Source organism: Tasmannia lanceolata, unplaced genomic scaffold (genome assembly GCF_043159265.1).
Source record: "Tasmannia lanceolata isolate RefF3 unplaced genomic scaffold, GAP_Taslan_0.1 ptg000003l, whole genome shotgun sequence".
Lineage (NCBI taxonomy): Eukaryota > Viridiplantae > Streptophyta > Magnoliopsida > Canellales > Winteraceae > Tasmannia > Tasmannia lanceolata.
Window position 1 is genome coordinate 53218103 of NW_027518680.1, and position 18758 is coordinate 53236860.

General features: G+C 38.0%; 1 protein-coding gene across 1 annotated transcript; it reads right to left on the reverse strand.

The window, feature by feature from the left end:
• Positions 1-9328: 9328 nt before the first annotated feature.
• Positions 9329-15683, reverse strand: LOC143869897 (putative disease resistance protein RGA3). Its single transcript, XM_077376455.1, has 3 exons — positions 12297-15683; positions 12000-12126; positions 9329-9560 (listed from the first exon to the last, which is right to left on the reverse strand). The coding sequence occupies exons 1-2, from the start codon at positions 15490-15492 to the stop codon at positions 12092-12094; spliced, it is 3231 nt and encodes a 1076-aa protein (XP_077232570.1). The 5' UTR covers positions 15493-15683; the 3' UTR covers positions 9329-9560; positions 12000-12091.
• Between the last annotated feature and the right edge of the window lie 3075 nt (positions 15684-18758).

Here is an 18758-nt window from a genome sequence, read left to right on the forward strand (position 1 = left end):
GATATCCATTGTATCTTAAAGATAGAAGCAAGTTCCTAAAGATAGGAATTGATTGTATCTTAAAGATAGAAACAAGATCTTAAAGATAGGAACAAATATAACAACTTCTAAATTAAAGATAAAAACAATGATAGCAATATATAAAAACAAAGATAGCAATAGATAATATCCTCTGATCCAATGGTGAGATCTGCTCCTGATGACTGCATCATTCTCTCCCCCTTGAAAAGGAACTCGTCCTCGAGTTGCTATTTGGATATAGGGGCTCTTCGGGTCCATGATACTCAAATAAGTCAGCCACATTGAAAGTCCTAGACATGTTCCAATAGTGTGGAAGGTTTACCACATAAGCGTTGTCATTGACCTTGCGCACGATTTCAAATGGGCCATACTTCTTCGGTTTCAATTTGTTATACGAGCCAACGGGAAGTCTTTCCTTGCGTAAATATACCATGAGTAGGTCGCCTTCTTCAAAAATTTTCTTTCTACGGTGCATGTCAGCTACAGCTTTAAATTTGGCATTGGACTTCTCCAACCTTCGCTTAACTTCAGCTTGGATTTTTTTGATTTGCTCAACTAGATTCTCAGCAACGACACTTCCTCCCGGAAGCTTGGTAACGGTGTGTAGACACCCCATTTTGACCGAACCCTAAATAACCATGTTTGATTAAAAATCTTATTAAATAGGTGAACTAGAGTCCCAAATTTGTCCCTAGAGCAGTTTAGGATCCCAATTAGGTCCCCGTAAAATTTTGTCAAAATCCGCCAAGAATTGCCTCATAAGACGAGCCGAGTTAGAAAGCGCAAAAGGGGAGTGAAATATCCTGTAAGCTAACCAATTTTTACACTAGAGCAGAAAATGGGTTGTATTATCCCTGTAATGTCGCCCATGAAAAGTTTTACTTGAAATTACCCATTTTTTTAGGTTAAAACACAAAATATACATGAATAGTGGGTCGTCCAAGGTAACTTAAGGGGCAAAAGTTTCTTTTAGTTAATTTTTCATTAAGCTTTTTCCAAATGGTCACCCTTTTGCAACCAAAACCAAAGCAAAATTTTTGAAAATGGGTTGTCCTATAAACTAATGGGGGGGGAGAATTAATGAAAACCTCTATAAATAGAGCATTGGGCTCTCATTTGCAAAAAAAGGGGGTTCTTAATCTAATTTTAGAGAGAGGGAGAGAGAGAGCTTTCTAGAGAGAGAAGATTCTAGAGAGAGAGAGAGAATTCTAGAGAGAGAAAGTGAGAAAAAGAGAGAAAAAGAAGAAGAAAAAGAGCTAGCAAGGGAGAAAATCAAAGGAGAAGCTCAAGGTTGATGGAATTCACATCAAAATATAGAGTTTTTAGTTTTTTTGCATCCAAGGTTAGTAGATTTTGAGTTTTCTTTGAAAATCTAGCTTAAAATAGAAAATCTAAGTGGAAAATGCCTAAAAATGGTTAGATCTAGTAACCCTGGGCTAAAAATCTACAAAAATATGTTTAAAAACATGTCTCATATAAAGATCTAAAGCAATTCACCTCAGATTTTGAGTTCTAGTTGAATTTCGATGTGAAAATGGAAAAACTAAGTGCTGTCCAGCCTCATTTTTATCATTTTTATCAATTTTTGATCAGAATTTGTGAAAATTTCTCCTGTGGAGGTGTAGAGCTCGTTGAGATATTCGATTTGGTGTGTAATGGCCCAAAATTGGCTAAGAAATGAAGAAGTTATGTCAATTTTAAGATTTCAGCTGAAAATTTAAGTTAAAATGGTGAATTCTTGGGTGATTTTTGTGAAAACCTTTAGATCTGATGTGTTAGGCTTTGGAATTCAAAAATATCTGTGTTAATATGTGTGATGTGAATATCTAGTGAAATCCATGATAGATCTAGGGTTTTGATGTGTAATGCTCTTGTAAAATGTTGAAAAACTTCAAAAATACATACTGTTCAGATTTGTATTTGTGCTTTTTCGCTAAATTTCAGTTAGAATTCGGAAACGTGATACACATGAAAGTCGTAGATATTTTCAATATCTTCGATTTGGCGTATCGTGGTCCTAATTTGGTCAAAGGATACGAGAGTTATGCTCTTTTTAAGTTTCAGCCATTCAATGTGTTAATGTTTTTTAGTTTTTTGGAAATTTATCGCGTCAAGTAACTTCCGGACTGCTTCTGGCCGGATCTGGTTGGAGCCGTAGAAGAAAAAATTTGTTCCTTGAATGATTTCCTAAAATTTTGTCCTTGAGCAAAATTTTCAGAAACGATGTTTTGAGTGTCAAAATTGAGCGTGAAATTCAACTGAAACACTAATGTGATTTTTAATGGGGATGAGCCGGAAATGACCATTTTCCGGCCACTTCCGGCCGGAATCAAACTAAGTGGTCAACTGAGAGAATGTCACTCATGATGAGATCTACAATTTTGATCAGTAGGGTTTTTTATGGTTTTGATATTTGAGGGGTCCAAAATTCAATGCAAAGTTTCATTTTTCACACTATATGATATAACTGTGCAATTTCTTGAAAATCATGGATAACATGAGCTCTAATCATTTTTAGTGGTTGTTTTTGGATGTTTTGAGCTTGGTAGTAAGTCATGAAACATCTTTTGGATGTTTTCCATAATTTACTTGTCATTTTGGGTCATTTTCGTGAAAATTGTATCTTTAGTTGTGATTTTGCCTTTTATTGCTTTTCAAGGATATTTTGGGGTAAAATCATTGTTAACGCTTATAGTTGGATATGATGAGCATGCTAATAAGTTTTAAATCATATATTGAATGATTTTCATGAATTGTTTGGCATTTTTGATATTTTTTGGTGAAAATTGCATGTTTGGTGGAAATTTTGCCTTTTCTTCATTTTTAAGGTTGTTTTGAGCTTAGATCAATTCAAATGGATGCTTTTGATTATGTTGAGCATACTAGCAAGTCACAAATCATATATTGATCAATTGTTATGATTTACTTTTTTATTTTAGAGCCTTATTTGTGAAAATTGCATGTTGTGTAGAGTGTTTCAATTTTTTTATGCTAAATGAATGGAACCAGTGCTACATGTCAACTTAGACATCTAAACTTCTAGGATCACTTCCAAGTCATGTCTAGACCTTCCAAATTCCATGAGTCTCATTTTAGGAGACACACTTTGTCTCATTAGAGTGTTTTTCTTTTTAGGAGACATGTTTTGTGTCAATAGTTAGTTTTCCATTTTAGGAGACAAACCTTGGTCTCATAGAGAGTTTATCCTTATGGGACTTGCTTAGTCCAAGTAACACTCCCCTCTTTTATTTAGTAGACTTTCTTAGTCTTTTAGATACCCTTAGACATTAGTTTTTTCATTGTAAGGGCGATGAAGGTGTTAGCCCAAGCCCATTCTTAGAGGGACTTACCGGATTATGGTAGCACCCTCTGTTATTCTTTTCTCTTCTCTAAGTAAGGATTTTATAGCCTTTTAGGTACCTTTGGATATTAGAACCTTCTTTCATTGCAAGGGCAATGAAAGAGTCATCTAGAGCCCCCACTAGGAGACACACTCTGTCTCATTAAGGCAGTTCTCATTTGGAGACAAGCCTTGTTGTTTAGAGCCTATCCCTTAGGGAGTAAACTTTGACCTTGATATAGAGTTAACCCTTAGGAGGCATGACTTGCCTCATGTATAGAACCCTTTCTAAGTTATACCTCAACTTGTCCCCCTACTAGTTGAAGACCAACTTGGCATGTTAGTAGTCTAGCACTCTTGTTTACGTCCTTTGTGCATAGGAGACTTGCCCAGTCTCATTTAGAGCCTTGGTTATGTCATTTTTGTCTGTTATTCATGTTTTGATAGTACCCTCTTTTAGAGTTATTAGGGAGTCTTTGACTCATTTGCTCCTTCTTTAGAGTGTCTTTGACATACTTATACTCCCTGTTTAGTGTGCTTGTTTAGGAGTTTATCCCTTAGTTTTAAAGTTTATATTTTAGATAGGTGTTTTTCTTTAGTGTTGTTGCAACTCCTCCATTGCTAGAGACTATCTTAGTCATATTAGAGCTTTGCTTGTTTGGGATCTTAGATCATTTCATTGTCTTTAACTACCTTACCCGGTTTAGGGGTTTCCCCTGTTACCCCTAGGGTTTGGCCCTAGGATGTTGCTTTGTTTGTTCCCTTTGGATCTTTGACTAAAAGGGTGAAATCATTTGAAAATCTAAAAAACATTTGAAATCATTTTAAAACTCAAAAAAATATTAAAATCTGAAAGCTTAGAGTTTAAGGTAATTAGAAATTTGTTTCCGATCTACATTGGCTTGATCCTCTCCCACGAGGTACGTAGGCAGCTTGAGATCTTTATCCCAAGTCCAGTCAAACGTTTGTAAAAAACATCTCAAATTTTATAAATAAATCATTTACTCCTTTTAAAAATACAAAAATCTTTCATAAAACATGTTTTCGAAAAGATCTTCCTCTAGAGTTAAGATTTTGTCATAGATAGAGAGTTTTAGAGATATGAGTTTGTCCTTGTTGTGTTGTGTGCTTTGTTTGTGTGTGTTTTGAGTGTTTTGTGTTTGTTTTAGAGTTAGGAGTTTGTCCTAGCTAGGAGTCTGTTACACCTCCGTCCGGTCAGTTGGCGATCTACATCGCCGACTGATGACTAGAGTAGGATGCGTTAGATAGCCCATTGTTTTTCTAAGGTTACTGCCTAGTTACACATAGGATATAGGAACCACTTGCATTAGCTTAGGGTTAAAAAAACTTACATTTAGTTAGGACATATAGGGTGTCTTAAAAATCTACAATTCACTTGAACCTAAATATCGCTCAAGAAGCTTTAATAACGAGTCTGGTCTTTTAGGTCGAGTCTAGTTTAGTGGTCTAGATGTCTTAGGCATCATAGTTTAGAATAGGCGCGAAGAACTACGTTGCTTTGATTCTCGTGGAGGCGGAGATACGTAAGCGGCTTTGGATGAATACCAGACCGTCCAAAGAATCGGGCGAAAGCATTTAGAGTCTAGGGTTTGTTGTGTTGTGTCGTGTGTGATATCGAGTTGTGTTGTATGTTTTGTTGTGTTTTCTTACTTTCATGTGCAGACCTTATACCTTTAGCTGTAGCATGCATGTGTTTATCCACCAGAACTTAGACACCCATTAGGCATGTCACTCATAACCTAGCAATGCTTAGGTGACACTTATTTTTTATTATTTTGTGTGTGCTTGTTATTTCTATCCTCGGGTCATGCATGTTTAGGTAGACGTTCTCTTGGGGATATTTGTTCCCATTTCACTTGATTTTCGCCCAAAACTCTTCGAAGTTAATAATAAATGGCATAAGAGACCAGGTGCTTGCACTAGGGCGGATTAAGATGCTCTTCGGACCTTCCTTATCCGTAATCAGGCACGAACCCATATATATTTATGGTTATCCATTTCACAGAGAATTTGTTTTTTTTTGGGTTCCATGGCCTATCCATGGAAAGCGACTCTGAGTTATTTTAGGTACGTCTTGGTTTCGAGTCATGGCTCCGGATCAAGAGGTATCTCATTCATTTATTGTCACTCATGCTCTGCTATGAGGGTGGCACCTGTTTTGAGAGTTCTTTGGTAGAGCTCTCCTTCACGTGGATGATCCAAAGGACAGACGGGGGACCCGTTTCCTCTCGCCACCTCCTCAGGATCGGGGTCCACAAGGTGCTAAATCAAGAGCATGTTTAGGCACTGCTTGGTACACCACCGAAAAAGGTGACCTCCCAATAGAACTATGCACTGCACTGTTGTAGGCGAACTCTGCTTGAGGAAATGCATTGTCCCACTCTTTCAGTTTTTCTCCACATATACTACAAATCAAATTGCCGAGAGTTTGATTAGTTACCTTTGTTTGGCCATCGGTCTGCGGGTGCGCTGTAGTGCTATAATTAAGGCTCGTATTGAACCTCCTCCAAAGAGTAACCCAAAAATGTGCAAGAAACTTTGAATCCCGATCAGACACGATTGTCTTTGGCACTCCATGCAATCGTACAATCTCTTGGAAGAAAAGTTTTGCCACTTGTGATGCATTAGATGTCTTCTGACATGGGATGAAGTGCGCCATCTTCGAGAAGCGATCAACCACCACAAACACAGAATCAAAGCCCCGCTGTGTTCTTGGCAACCCAAGTATGAAGTCCATGGAAAGGTCTTCCCAAATAGTCTCAGGCACCGGCAAAGGCATATAAAGTCCCGTGTTTTGAGTGTTCCCTTTCGCCGTCTGACACACAAAACATCTCCTCACAACGATGCCCACATCATGCTTCAATTGAGGCCAATAATAACGTTCTTCGAGGCTTACAATGACGCCCACATCACGCTTTGATACCAACTGATGCAGTCCAAAAATCTGGACGCTCTTCATGGCGCAGCAGCATATGCAAGATTGATAAAATAAATGAAAAAGGGGTAGAATACTTCGATCACTGTCGAAGGGGATGTGATTTACTTTGATCCCGTAGAAGTTGAGTTTCTCAGAGCGAAACTAGAAAATACTTCTGCAGGTGCTAATCCAAGCAACCAAAAGTTCTCAAAAGAACTTAAAAGCCTAAAGGCAAATTTCATTCAATAATCAAAGTCCATTACAATGCTTACATAACATATATTTATAATAAAAGATACCATAAAAGCTAACTTAATACCCAAACAACTAATCCTAACAGTCCATCTAAAATAACATAAATAAAACTTAAACCTTGACTAAAACTTACCTAAAATAGTAATCCCGTAATAGACACCTACCATATCCTAAAACTATCTATAACTTAGCCAAATCAAGTCCAAATCGCGTAATCTTTGGCTCTTTAGATAGGTAATCGAAAATTCTTTCTAAAAACACCAAAATCAGCCAAAAGACCAAGACTTGATGCCCTAAAAAATACTACAAATAAAATAACGAAAACACAAATTAAAAAATAAGAAACTTGTTCCACGCCAACGAACCGACCTATTCTTGGTGATTTCTGTCCGCATCATACTCCCCTAGTTAAAACAAAACTCGTCCTCGAGTTTTAAAGTGCTGAAGAACATTCGTCAATTGAAACTGTCGAAGATCAAATCTTGCTTCATAATCCCGAAGAGGAAAATATAATCTATCTTGAACTTGAACGGGCTTGAATTCATAAATATTCACCGTAGGTTTCGGCACTGAATCTAATAAAAAAGGATCAATATAAACTGAGGACGAAATCAATGCACAATTTTTCCATTCACATATCTCTTCAATCTTCATAGGTTCACCAAATGAGATATCCAATCTAATTTCTTTTGTTGCTTCATTTTGGATACCATAAGACTCATCGATTACATCTTCCAGTGAATTGTTGGTCACTTTGTCACCATCAAACGTCAATAAATCACCATTAGAACTTTTAGGAAAGATTAAATATCCATCCTCTGAATATTCATCATAAATTGGTGGTGACTCCCAATTTATGATTTCTTCCTCTAAATAATAATAAAATGATCTCAAATGTGATGTTACCTCCCAATCTTGGCATTCGGCAACTCTTCTTTGAAGTGATCGAAGATAATCCGTAGCCATCACGAAAGGATGGCGGGTTGTTCATTCTCGCACGAACTTGCGGTTCCATGAATCCACGAGAGACAACTCGAATCCACGAGCAAAGATAAAGAAAACTCTAAGCTTTTCTTTATTGAATAATCAAAAGATACTTTTTTACAGCAGAGATGGCCTCATATAGGCTTGAAGAGAGACCTCCATTGTATCTTAAAGATAAAAGCAAGTTCCTAAAGATAGGAATTGATTGTATATTAAAGATAGAAACAAGATCTTAAAGATAAGAACAAATATAACAACTTCTAAATTAAAGATAAAAATAAAGATAACAACAAATAAAAACAAAGATAGCAATAAATAAAAACAAAGATAGCAATAGATAATATCCTCTGTTCCAACGGTGAGATCTGCTCCTGATGACAGCATCACGTCAAGTTGGCAGCCGGCCGTAAACTTTGCCACTCTTCTATGAAATGAATCCTTGATGTGGCCTGATCATTTCTTCTGTCACTTGCTCTATGATCTATTCGTGTATCCTTTATTATTTAGGGAAAAATACACTTAGACCCCCTGTGGTTTCTGACACATTCAACTTAACCCCTAATGTTTAAAAAGTTACAAATAGATCCTTGTGGTTTCAATTTGTGTAAGGTAGACCCCATTAGTTGACGGTTCGTCCACAGATTGAAGGGTTAGGATGATCCTATGGAGCTAATTTTTTGGGCACATTCTATCTATGTCAGGGCCCATCATATGAACGCTTTGGGTCATCCAAACAATGTGGGCCCACTGTGTTTTTGGTAGTGTGGGCCCGAATCCAAATAGTACCAAAAACACAGTGGGCCCACATTGTTTCGATGATCCAAAGCATTCATTTGGTGGCCCCTGCCATAGATAGGGTGTGGCCAAAAAATGAGCTCCATAGGATCATCCTAACCCTTCAATCTGTGGACGAACCGTCAACTGAGGGGGTCTACCTTACACAAATTGAAACCACAGGGGGTCTATTTGTAACTTTTTAAACATTAGGGGTTAAGTTGAATGTGTCAGAAACCATAGGGGGTCTAAGTGTATTTTTCCCTATAATTTAAATGAGCGAGTTTCAGATAAGAAAGCATGATTTCTAGTCAGGAGTTGTATATAATTAGCAAGGAGATTCCATGAGTAGCAACCTTTCTTTCATTCTATCTAGTTGTTATAAGTGAGCATGTGATGGACAGATTTGTTAATCCTTTATTTACATGTTATCATAGGTTGCGAAAGAGAGATCGATACTCATTGATGGTGGTTTTAAAGTTTAATATTAATGGATTGAATGGAATTTTAGTTAATGAATTTTTGGGCATGGTTATGTGTATTGCTAGCCTTGCATGCTTCTAGAGTTCCCTCTTTACAGGTATCTAGTTGGTAGCTTTCATAAATAGCACAGGTGGTGGCCACTTGTTATGTGGTTTTCATACATGGTGGATTCAAAGAAATTATCAAGAGGTGTAGGTGGACTTTAGAGTGGGTCGTTGGCTTTCAATCTCTCTGCACACTTTCCAAATGAAGGATGGTTTGTGGGCCCGCTGGTGAGTCTTAGTAGGTTCCACAGGCCACCAATGGTAAACTTATAATTTATAGGTCCCTGTCACACCCCGGACGTGACAACAAAAACCAAGGACTTGGCAGCAACCACATGCCCATAGGGCTCGGTCGCTTAAACACGCAAGGTCTTAATTGCCTTTCAAACTTTCATAAGAGAACAGTACGTTCTAAATCATATCAATAATAGTATAATAAACTCAATCCTCCAAAACAAGGTCACAATCCTCAGTAAAATAAATCCGTAGTTCCTCAAAAAAAAGAAAAAGAAAAAAAGAAATATGAACCTCCAAACATAATGAGATTATAATCCTTAAAGGAAATGACAAAATAAACTCCCAAATAGCAAATCCATAGTAATACCAAATTAAAATTTTTTTTGTCTTGTCTCTAAACAAATTCTAACATTAAGTTTTACGGCCTTCAAGAATCTCCTCAATATTCCCACGAGCATTGGAGTGAATTAACCAAGCTAATCATCTGTAACAAAATAAATATAGATAGAGTTAGATAGCCCAGTAAGTAACCGCTAACCTTTTCTAGACGGACCAAGCATGTGAGTTAAAACATTTCATAATAGAGATTACCAAAATATAAAGTCAAAACACATTTTTAACTCTAAATACTTTACGACTATGGCCATACTTATCACTGTGAAACAGCACAGTACAAAAACCACATATCACCCCTGTGGCAGGGTGAAAACAAATAGCATATATCATTCCTGTCATAGGGTTAGAATAAAAACTACATATAAACCTTGTAGAAGGGTCAGAAGTAATTCCATGTCGATCAAAGAATATGATCATGCTACTAATGTTTAGCCCTCAGGGAGGGGCAGGTCATAATCAGGCTGAGAGTCCAAAACTTATGTGGAGTTTAACATATCCAACGTTTAATAAAATATATCCAGAGTACAAAAGTTAACAAGAGTTAAAGTTTGTAATATGTTCAAATTCTAGAGTCAATTCTTTGAGCAAGAGAAAAAAAATACTTTTGAGCAATTCATGTCAAGAAGTTACTTTATATACTTGATCTGAGTTTGTAATAAACAATCGGTATGATAAAAAATGAAGCAATTAATCTAAAACAGATTTCTCTTGTCAAATAAAATTCAATGTTGGGATCACTTTTCATAAGTTACATAAATATAACATACTTTAGTAAAAGAAAACTTGTTGCACGTAATTGGAAAAGGTAGAAGATCACTTGCCTTTCACGCACAATCGAAAATACCAAAGTAATCACTTATGATTTCTTTTTAAGCTTCTTCCTCCAATCTTATAATATATAAAAATACAAAATTACAGAGTTCAATTGTACACCCAAACCTGTCTCTGATATATCCACCCTAAAATGTAATTCTTTTCTCTCTACTCTTTTCCCATTGAAGAATCAACTCACCAATTGAAATACTATGGATATGCTTATTTTTAGGTGTTCTTAGTTTTAAAGATTGATACCAGTCCACGTTGCAACATACCTTTGGCTACATGTAAATCTAACTCTAGTGAGACAAAGCACAAGACTTACATGCAACAAGAATTACCCATAAATATAAATGTTAAATGCATCAAGAAGCTTTACTAACAAGAATTACCCATATTTGGATCAAATTCCGACATAATCAAAGAGCCTTTGGACAAATGAAGGTTCACAAACAGTAAAATGGAACAAAATAAAAAGGGAAATGATATATTCAAACCCGCCCCCCCAAACCCTCCTAACTAGATGGGACTGTCCCAAGTTAAAAAGGGCGAATATATCATTTCGCAATAAAAAAAAGCTAATTTCTATGCAAATCGCCAATAGCAAAAACTAATCAATGAGAGAACTCAAACTTATCAACCAAGAAGTAAATAATTTTCAATAGAGATGAAAATTTCGAACAAACCCAATTCATGCATTGATGTTTTGAGTCCATAATTGATTTCCAACGAAATGATTATGTACTGAAAATTGATTGGTAAAACCTATAGCAAGCGGCGCCTTAGACTTAGTGTGATAAACCAATCCTAACCACATAATCAGTGGCACACAACTAGATTCTTGAAGAAAAACAAAAGGAAATGTGCACATCTATATGAACATAAACCGAATGGTTTATTTGCGGTGGTGAGCTTGATGGCATTAGCATTTAATAGTGGGACTGAAATTTTTTTTTCTAATTACAGTTGTTGATGAGGGTGCACAACCAATTAAGACAATAGAACCAGTAGCACCTCAAGAAAGAAATAAACAGAAGACTGGAATCACTGGACACTTATATGATGAGGTCTTCTTACAACCACAACAGTTGAAAACTAAAATAAAAATGGGTAGAGAGAAAAGGAGGAAGACTACTCAACAACCTTCATTTCCAATTGAGAAATAGAGAGAAAGAGAGTTAAATTCACGGGTGCTTGAATTGCTTTTTGCTTTTCTCCAATAAGAAATGCAAGGAACAACAGCATCTTCACCCATGAGATTTCATCACAGGATCGTGAATATTTGTTATTTTAGGAAAATCACAGGTTACTGATATTAGCATTACCGTGTTTTAATAATTGCACGAACTGAGCTTATCTTTTATCTTTTGATTGACTTTTGGGAACTTTTTGAGAACTGTCATAACCTTTGACAAATATTTAAATACTAAAAGACAAGATGAGTAGGTTCAATTATCAAAACATGCATCAGTAGCCAAAACATATTAGTTCTAAAACAATGAGCATTTATAATCTGACACAATATTGGTTACAATGCTTCTTATTTTTCTGAAACCTTCTTCAAAACAAAATTTATTTTTAATGATTCCTGAGTTAAATTGACAATCTTTGGAATATCACCAAAAAACATGATGAATAATACTAGCAAGTAAACATGCTCAAATTTTGATTAACAAAAATGAAAAATACACATTCAATTTTATTATTTTACCTGACATGGTTGTGGATGGTGAGGCTTGAGAAACTGAGTTTATTCAAACGATTCTTTCCTCAATCTCACATGCATTCAAGAATCTTCTTCCACTATTGAATTCCACAGCCTGGTGCTGATTCTAATCCTGAAATCAAAACCACATCGTTTTTATCAGATGCCTCCATCTATGCTTCTGCGTATTTCATGTGGAAGGATCTTTCTTGGCACAATTCTTTTAATTTTTCTTAAAATTAGGAAATTTCAATAATAAGAATGTAATGGTGGAGAAAATTTAAATAGAATGCGAGATCGCACCTCTGCCTGGACGGTGAACACCTCTGCCTGGACTGTGAACACCTCTGCCTGGACGATGATCATCGATGTTAATGTGGGGGATGCGTTGTATCTTGGGCCAATCTTGGCCGCCTTCTTCTCTACACCGTTCCTCCAGTTTACGACAATATGAAATCTCCAAATGTTCAAGTGTAGTGGGGAGGCTATAGTCATTATTGTCATCATCAGGAAACAAGGAATGGAGCTTAGGACAGGAGTGAATTTTCATTTCTTTGAGGGAGGTGAGATTTTCCAGTCGAGTTGGCATGAAATTGAGATTAGAACAATCAGAGATTTTTAGAGTTTTGAGTGTGGTGGGAAGCCCACCATCTCCATTTGCCAGGGACACTAGGTTTTTACAGCCATTGATCATCAAATGTTGGAGGCGGGGTAGATCTTGCAACCAGTCCTCCTTGGACCAGCACTCCAAAGTACTACAGGAATCTATGGTTAAACTCTGAAGAGCGGTTAGGGGTTTCAGCAACCCATGTGGTAATAATCTTAGGCTTTTAAAGCCATTGATAGTTAATATGGAAAGAGAGGTGAGGCAAGGCACTGATGAGCTCAATATCTTCTCATCACACCACCACAGTTCTAAATGACGAAGAGATGAGAGCATCGGAAGGGTACTCAATTCTTGACAATCACATATATCCAACTTTGTGAGGGCGGGAAGAACGTTGGCTTTGGGAATTGCCTGCAAGCTGGGGCATTCTTCTAAGTGAAGTTCACGAAGACATGGGAGATGGCCATTAGGTGGTAAGAGGTGTTTGCAATTTAAACAACCACCAAAGGAAATGATTGTTAAATTGATGAGATGCCCTATCCAGCTTGGAAAGCTGACCCCACCATAGGAATCTATGTGTAATTTTTTGAGGTTTGCATGGGGTTGGAGGCCTTCCATGACAATCTCGTCAGTAACGATTCCATGTTTTGAATAAGCATATCTATCCCATTCCAATACTAATTGATTAAGGTATATTTTACCTTTCAAATTGGCTTCTTTTGCCTCCTCTATGTTTTGTACATTCCTGAGACCCCGAATGCCCATTCGTCCTTTGATGTTCCTCATGTTCTTCAACTCTCCTATCTGACATCCACTCTCTTTGGACACGATGAATGTCGGCAATGTTTGGAGAGAAGTTAATTTTCCAATTCCTGGCAAACAAATCGAATGTGCCAAGTCCAAAGAGCTCTGATCTACCTCAATATGTCGTAGATTAACTAGATTCGTGATACCTTTGGGTAACGTAGAAATCCCTTGATGATTCTTGCAAGTTGCCAGACGTAGTGTTTGCAGATTACAGAGATTAGTTACTGATTCAGGTAGCCTATCTATCTTCGTGTGAGAGATGTCAAGGTAACGTAGATGCTTCAAATTGCCAATCGAATCTGGCAGCTCTTTTATTTGAGTGACACCCAAATTTAATACCCGCAAGCATGTCAACTCCATGAGTGCATCAATGATGATCGGTGGGCGATTAGGAGGTTGAACGTTCACTTGAAATGAGCGTAAGCTCTTAAATTTGCTCCTAAATTTGTACAATACTTCTGAAGATATTGGATTCTCTTTGTCAAGAATCCACGATAAATGGCGTGCAGTTTTAGGGATGGTTCGTGACATATCATGTTCCATTCTAAGACATTCATCACCTGAGATAGATTCTGCTAGATCATGCATGAGGTCATGCATCACATATATTGAAGTCTTCTCATTGTGATAGTCTTTACCAGAATATTGAAAGAAAGACCTAAGCAATAAATCATCAAATATCCCCCCACCTATGTCTTCTAGAAGTGTGCTTCCTTTGGGTTGAATGAAGCCCACAGCCATCCATTGTTGGACCAACGTGTCCTTCTTAAACTCATGATCTTTAGGAAAAGCGGCACAATAGGCAAAACACTGCTTTTGATTCACTGGTAAGTGATGATAGCTCAATCTCAAAGACGGTAAAATTTTATTTTTCTCATCCTTCCATATTTCGCTTGTCAAGATGCTTGCCCACTCACTCACATTCCTTTTAGAAGACAACATGCCCCCCAATGTCTTTACTGCCAAAGGCAGGCCTTTGCATTTCTTCACGATTTGCCTACCAATTTCCTCCAATTCCAGATGGGAATTTGAAATTCCTGCACGCCGAGTAAACAATTCCCAACAATCATCATTTGGTAAACCCTCCAAATGGTGGTAAGGAATTGTGCCCATCGTTCTTGCAACCCTTTTATCTCGTGTAGTTATGATAATTTTACTTCCTTTTGCTCCAACTCCAAAGGGAGCACGCAGACTCTCCCAATTATGAATTTGATTTTCATTTTCATTTTCATCCCACACATCATCTAGAACAATTAAAAATCTTTGATCCTTCAGTACCTCCTGGAGACGCCGTTGGACTGCATCCAATGTTGAGTGATGACATCTGGTTCCAGTTGCATTTTCAATGATATCATTTGTTATTCGTCGTACATCAAATTTGTCAGACACACAAGCCCATGCTCTCCACATAAAACGATTCTTAACCCTGTCATCGTTATAGACTAACTGAGCAAGAGTAGTCTTCCCAAGCCCACCCATGCCAACTATTGGAATAACAGACAATTCATCATCATCTGATGCCAACAATTGTATAATTTTCTCCTTGTCAACTTGTCTACCAATAACATCAGATTCGTTTATCAAAGAGCTAGTTTCTCGAGGACGCTCCTCGATTTGGGGACGCCTCCCTCCATCTCTAATTTCAAAATGTAGCTCATGTCTTTCCTTTGCTATCACATCTAACCTCTCTCTAATCTCGCTTATCTTACTTGCTATATCATGTCGATATAAAACAGGGTTGTTAGAAGTGAAACAAGAGAAGACGAATTTTCGCACCTGATTTTTCTTCCTTGTTTGAACTCCGTACTTGAATGTAGATAGTAGAGCCTCCGTGGCAACCTCGTCCAATATGTCATCAGCATCGTAAGCGACATCCCTGAGTTTAACAAGCCATTTCCCAACGGCCTTAGAGTGAAATTGCTTTTCCTCGGCATCTTCAAGCACGTCTTGAATTACTGTTACTGTGTTCTCCAACTTTTCAAGCTCCTTCTCAACACCCCATAGTAATTTGATCTCTTGAATTGCTGGATCCTTCAAAATGCCAGACAGTGCAGAAAGAAGAGGGGATACAAATAATTGTGCCATTGGTGTCCTACCTTGTGCTCTAGGAAAGAAAGAAGGCAAACCCAACAACGAACTAGATATCTGTGTATAGTGCAGATAGAGATTCACTACTTGCTGTTGCAAGAAACAATGAAGTGAGCAAAAATTAAATGAATGAGGCAAATTAAAAGTCAACTGCTGTGGGTGTCATCACATGCAAATCCCTTCTTGTGTATGGGATACCGATTATTTTACATGTATATATCCTTTTTGTAGAATCCAAAAATTAAAGGCCGTTGTTGACCTCCACTGGGGGGGTGGTGTTCAGTTGAGGCCAACCCTAACCCAAACGGACATAGCATTCCATCAACCCTAGTTCGACCCAACTCGAGCCTCGGGTTGAGGATGGTCAACCTTAACCCAACCCGCCATCAAATTGGGTCAGGTTGAGTCGGGTTGGCTTAGGGTTCATCAAGAGCTAGATATAAAAATACAAGAAACAAAATTAATCCTCTGAAATCTTGATAAGATTAGAGAATGAAGGTCGGGATCATGTCTCAACCCTAACCTAATACAAAATTAAATCAGGCAAACCCTAACCCAACTCAACTTGAGAAAATGCCAACCCAACCCGAGCCAAAATCGGGTTCAACCTCATCTATTTGTATGATCTAAGGCATTCATTTTTTTTTTATCATTGCAGTAGACTATATCCCAAAAATCTTCACAGTTGATCTTAACCCTCCATTATATTTAGTGTAAAATGGACGGCTCAGGTAGTTCAACAAATCATGTGGAAAGTAAGCATAGATTTTCCCGATCCGTATTTTAGGATTGAGATTCCATTCAACTTTCATCGAAGCCAGCGCTGAGAGTCGAATAATCTCGGCCCTTAATCTAGATGTCTCATTTATTTGATGAGACGATGTTTGCTCGGGATGGGATAGCGATCATGTGGATGTAAAGTCTTTACTCCACGCATGCTTTCTCGGAATGGGACAACTATCATGTGGGTCACATAAAATATCAACGCTCTCGGTTTTGCACGTATATAATATACCAAAAATTCAACAGTATTGTCCATCGAGTCAATACAAAAACTTTTGTAATATAAAATTCATTTCATGCGTAGGGATTTGGTGGCCACCTTCCCAAAATGTCAATAGTTGTGGGTGTCATCATGGTTTTAAATTTCGGATTTCGGTCGGGACAGACACCGAAACTTTCCGAAACCGAAACATCCGAAATGTACCAAATATCGGTCGAAATTTCCGAAACTTTGGAAGAATAATTGATAAAATAATATTTTTTAATCAATTACCAAATTTCAACCAAAATCGGTAATTTCGGCCGAAATTACCGCTTAGAAAAACGACATTTCGAGAGCTTTTACCAAATTTCAGCCAAAATTTCGTGATTTCAGCTAAAATTTCGGATTTGGTGAGGACCGAAAGTTCGCTCGAAACCAAAATTTAAAACCTTGGGTGTCTTTACATCCAAAGGCCCATCCCCAAAATTTTGCAAAGGTGGCTATCAAATCCCTTGTGTATTCTCATGAAAATACATGCGGAAAAATATAGTAAGGCCCACCTATTTGAATGATCTAACGCATTCATTTGTTAATCCTTCCAGTAGATTATACTATCCCAAATTTTTTTTTGTAGGACAATATTAACCTTTAAATATAATGAACGGATTAGATAGTTCAAAAACTGACAGTGCAAATAAGGATCAGGCTCCTGATGATGCCGAAATCGACTTACCACTATCTAGCAGTGATAGAGGTGTTCCTGTAAGCAACTTGTACTCACAGAAAGTTGTTAGCGGTACCAGAATTATGATATTTCAATATTTAAGCTAGAAATCGGAATCACAGGTAAATTGAAGGGAAGGAGATGGGATTTAGGAGCATTACCAACGAAGAAGAGTGGGAGATGATAGTGACTGAACCTGCTATTCCCAAGCTGGCTACGCACCCCTTTTTTGAGGATCAAGTCTAACGTAGTTCCATTATGAATATGGGGATCCCTTTTATAGATAATAGAGTCCATGATGATTAGAATCTTACTGTTTTAGGAGTCTTTCCTAATTGGTCGACTTCCCCGGGAGATAAGTTTATATCTATTTTCAATAGATATCTTGTTTCCCTGTACAAGTAAGTTACTAAGAATGGGTCTCCTTTTCTTAGAAAGCCACCGCCTTAGGGCCTGTTACTCTTTGAGGGGCAGTTTCCCAAATATGATTGTTGCTAATTATAAGGAGAGGAAAAAATTGTATTATCCTTCCTATATGTCGGTTCCTAATCATTCAGAGGTGCCACGTGTCTTTCATCCACAGTTAATGCCGTTTTTACCCCCAACATATTGCCCCCCACTTCCTTGAGCCATGTTTGGGTCGAGGAAGTAGTTTGGAGATTACCTTTGCTCTGTAAGGAGTTTGTTCGGTACCGATAGTGATACGATCAAGCGGCTAAAACTGATCTTCAGCACTCGGCTAGGTGAAACCGAGTCTGATTCATTCAATTCTCTTGTTCATCGCTATTCATTATGGGGAATCGTCAAATCACCCTTGATAATCGAAATGACGGTGTCTATCATAATGACGTGATGGGAAATGGTCTCTTCATAATGGACACCGTTTCTTTGGGCAAGTGAAATCGTGTCACGTGACAAGGAGACTGGAAGAAACCCAAAAGGCGCTATGGCACTTGATAGCCTTTTCACCCTGTTTGGAATTCTATTTATAGGGGTTTTCCTTTCTCTTTTCAACCACCAAATCTTTTGATAAGGACTTGCTTTCTTCCCCATTTTTCTCTCTTCTATTTTTTACTTCAACTATTTTCCTCAAGAACTCCATGGCAGAAAATCCAGATTTGGATCTTTCCGTTCCCGGGCTCTTCGAGGCCCAGGTCGTTGACATCGATGCCATGCCGGAGGCGGGGATTGTCCCTCTGTCACCATTGGAGCCAGTTGCAAAAAGAAACAGGAGAGCCTCCACCGGAAAGGGGGTGGCAAAGCAAGAAGAGATGAGAGGGGAGACCGCTGCACCTTCTTCTCCTACATTGCCGGCGGCCAGAAAGAGGCCGGAAAAAGTTGCACCTCTCTCTCCAACCCAGTCAGATGCCTAGTGCAAGATGTCTGATTTAAAGGGAATGAGGCTATTTGCTCGCAACTATCGACGTTCGGCAAGGCGGGCCAAGGACCACAGCATAGCATTCGCCAGTCGGTTCGTGGAACTGGCGCAGGAGGTGTGCGACTTGGAGATGAAGGTGGCTCTGTAGGAGGATGAGAACGCGGTGCTGCACGCCC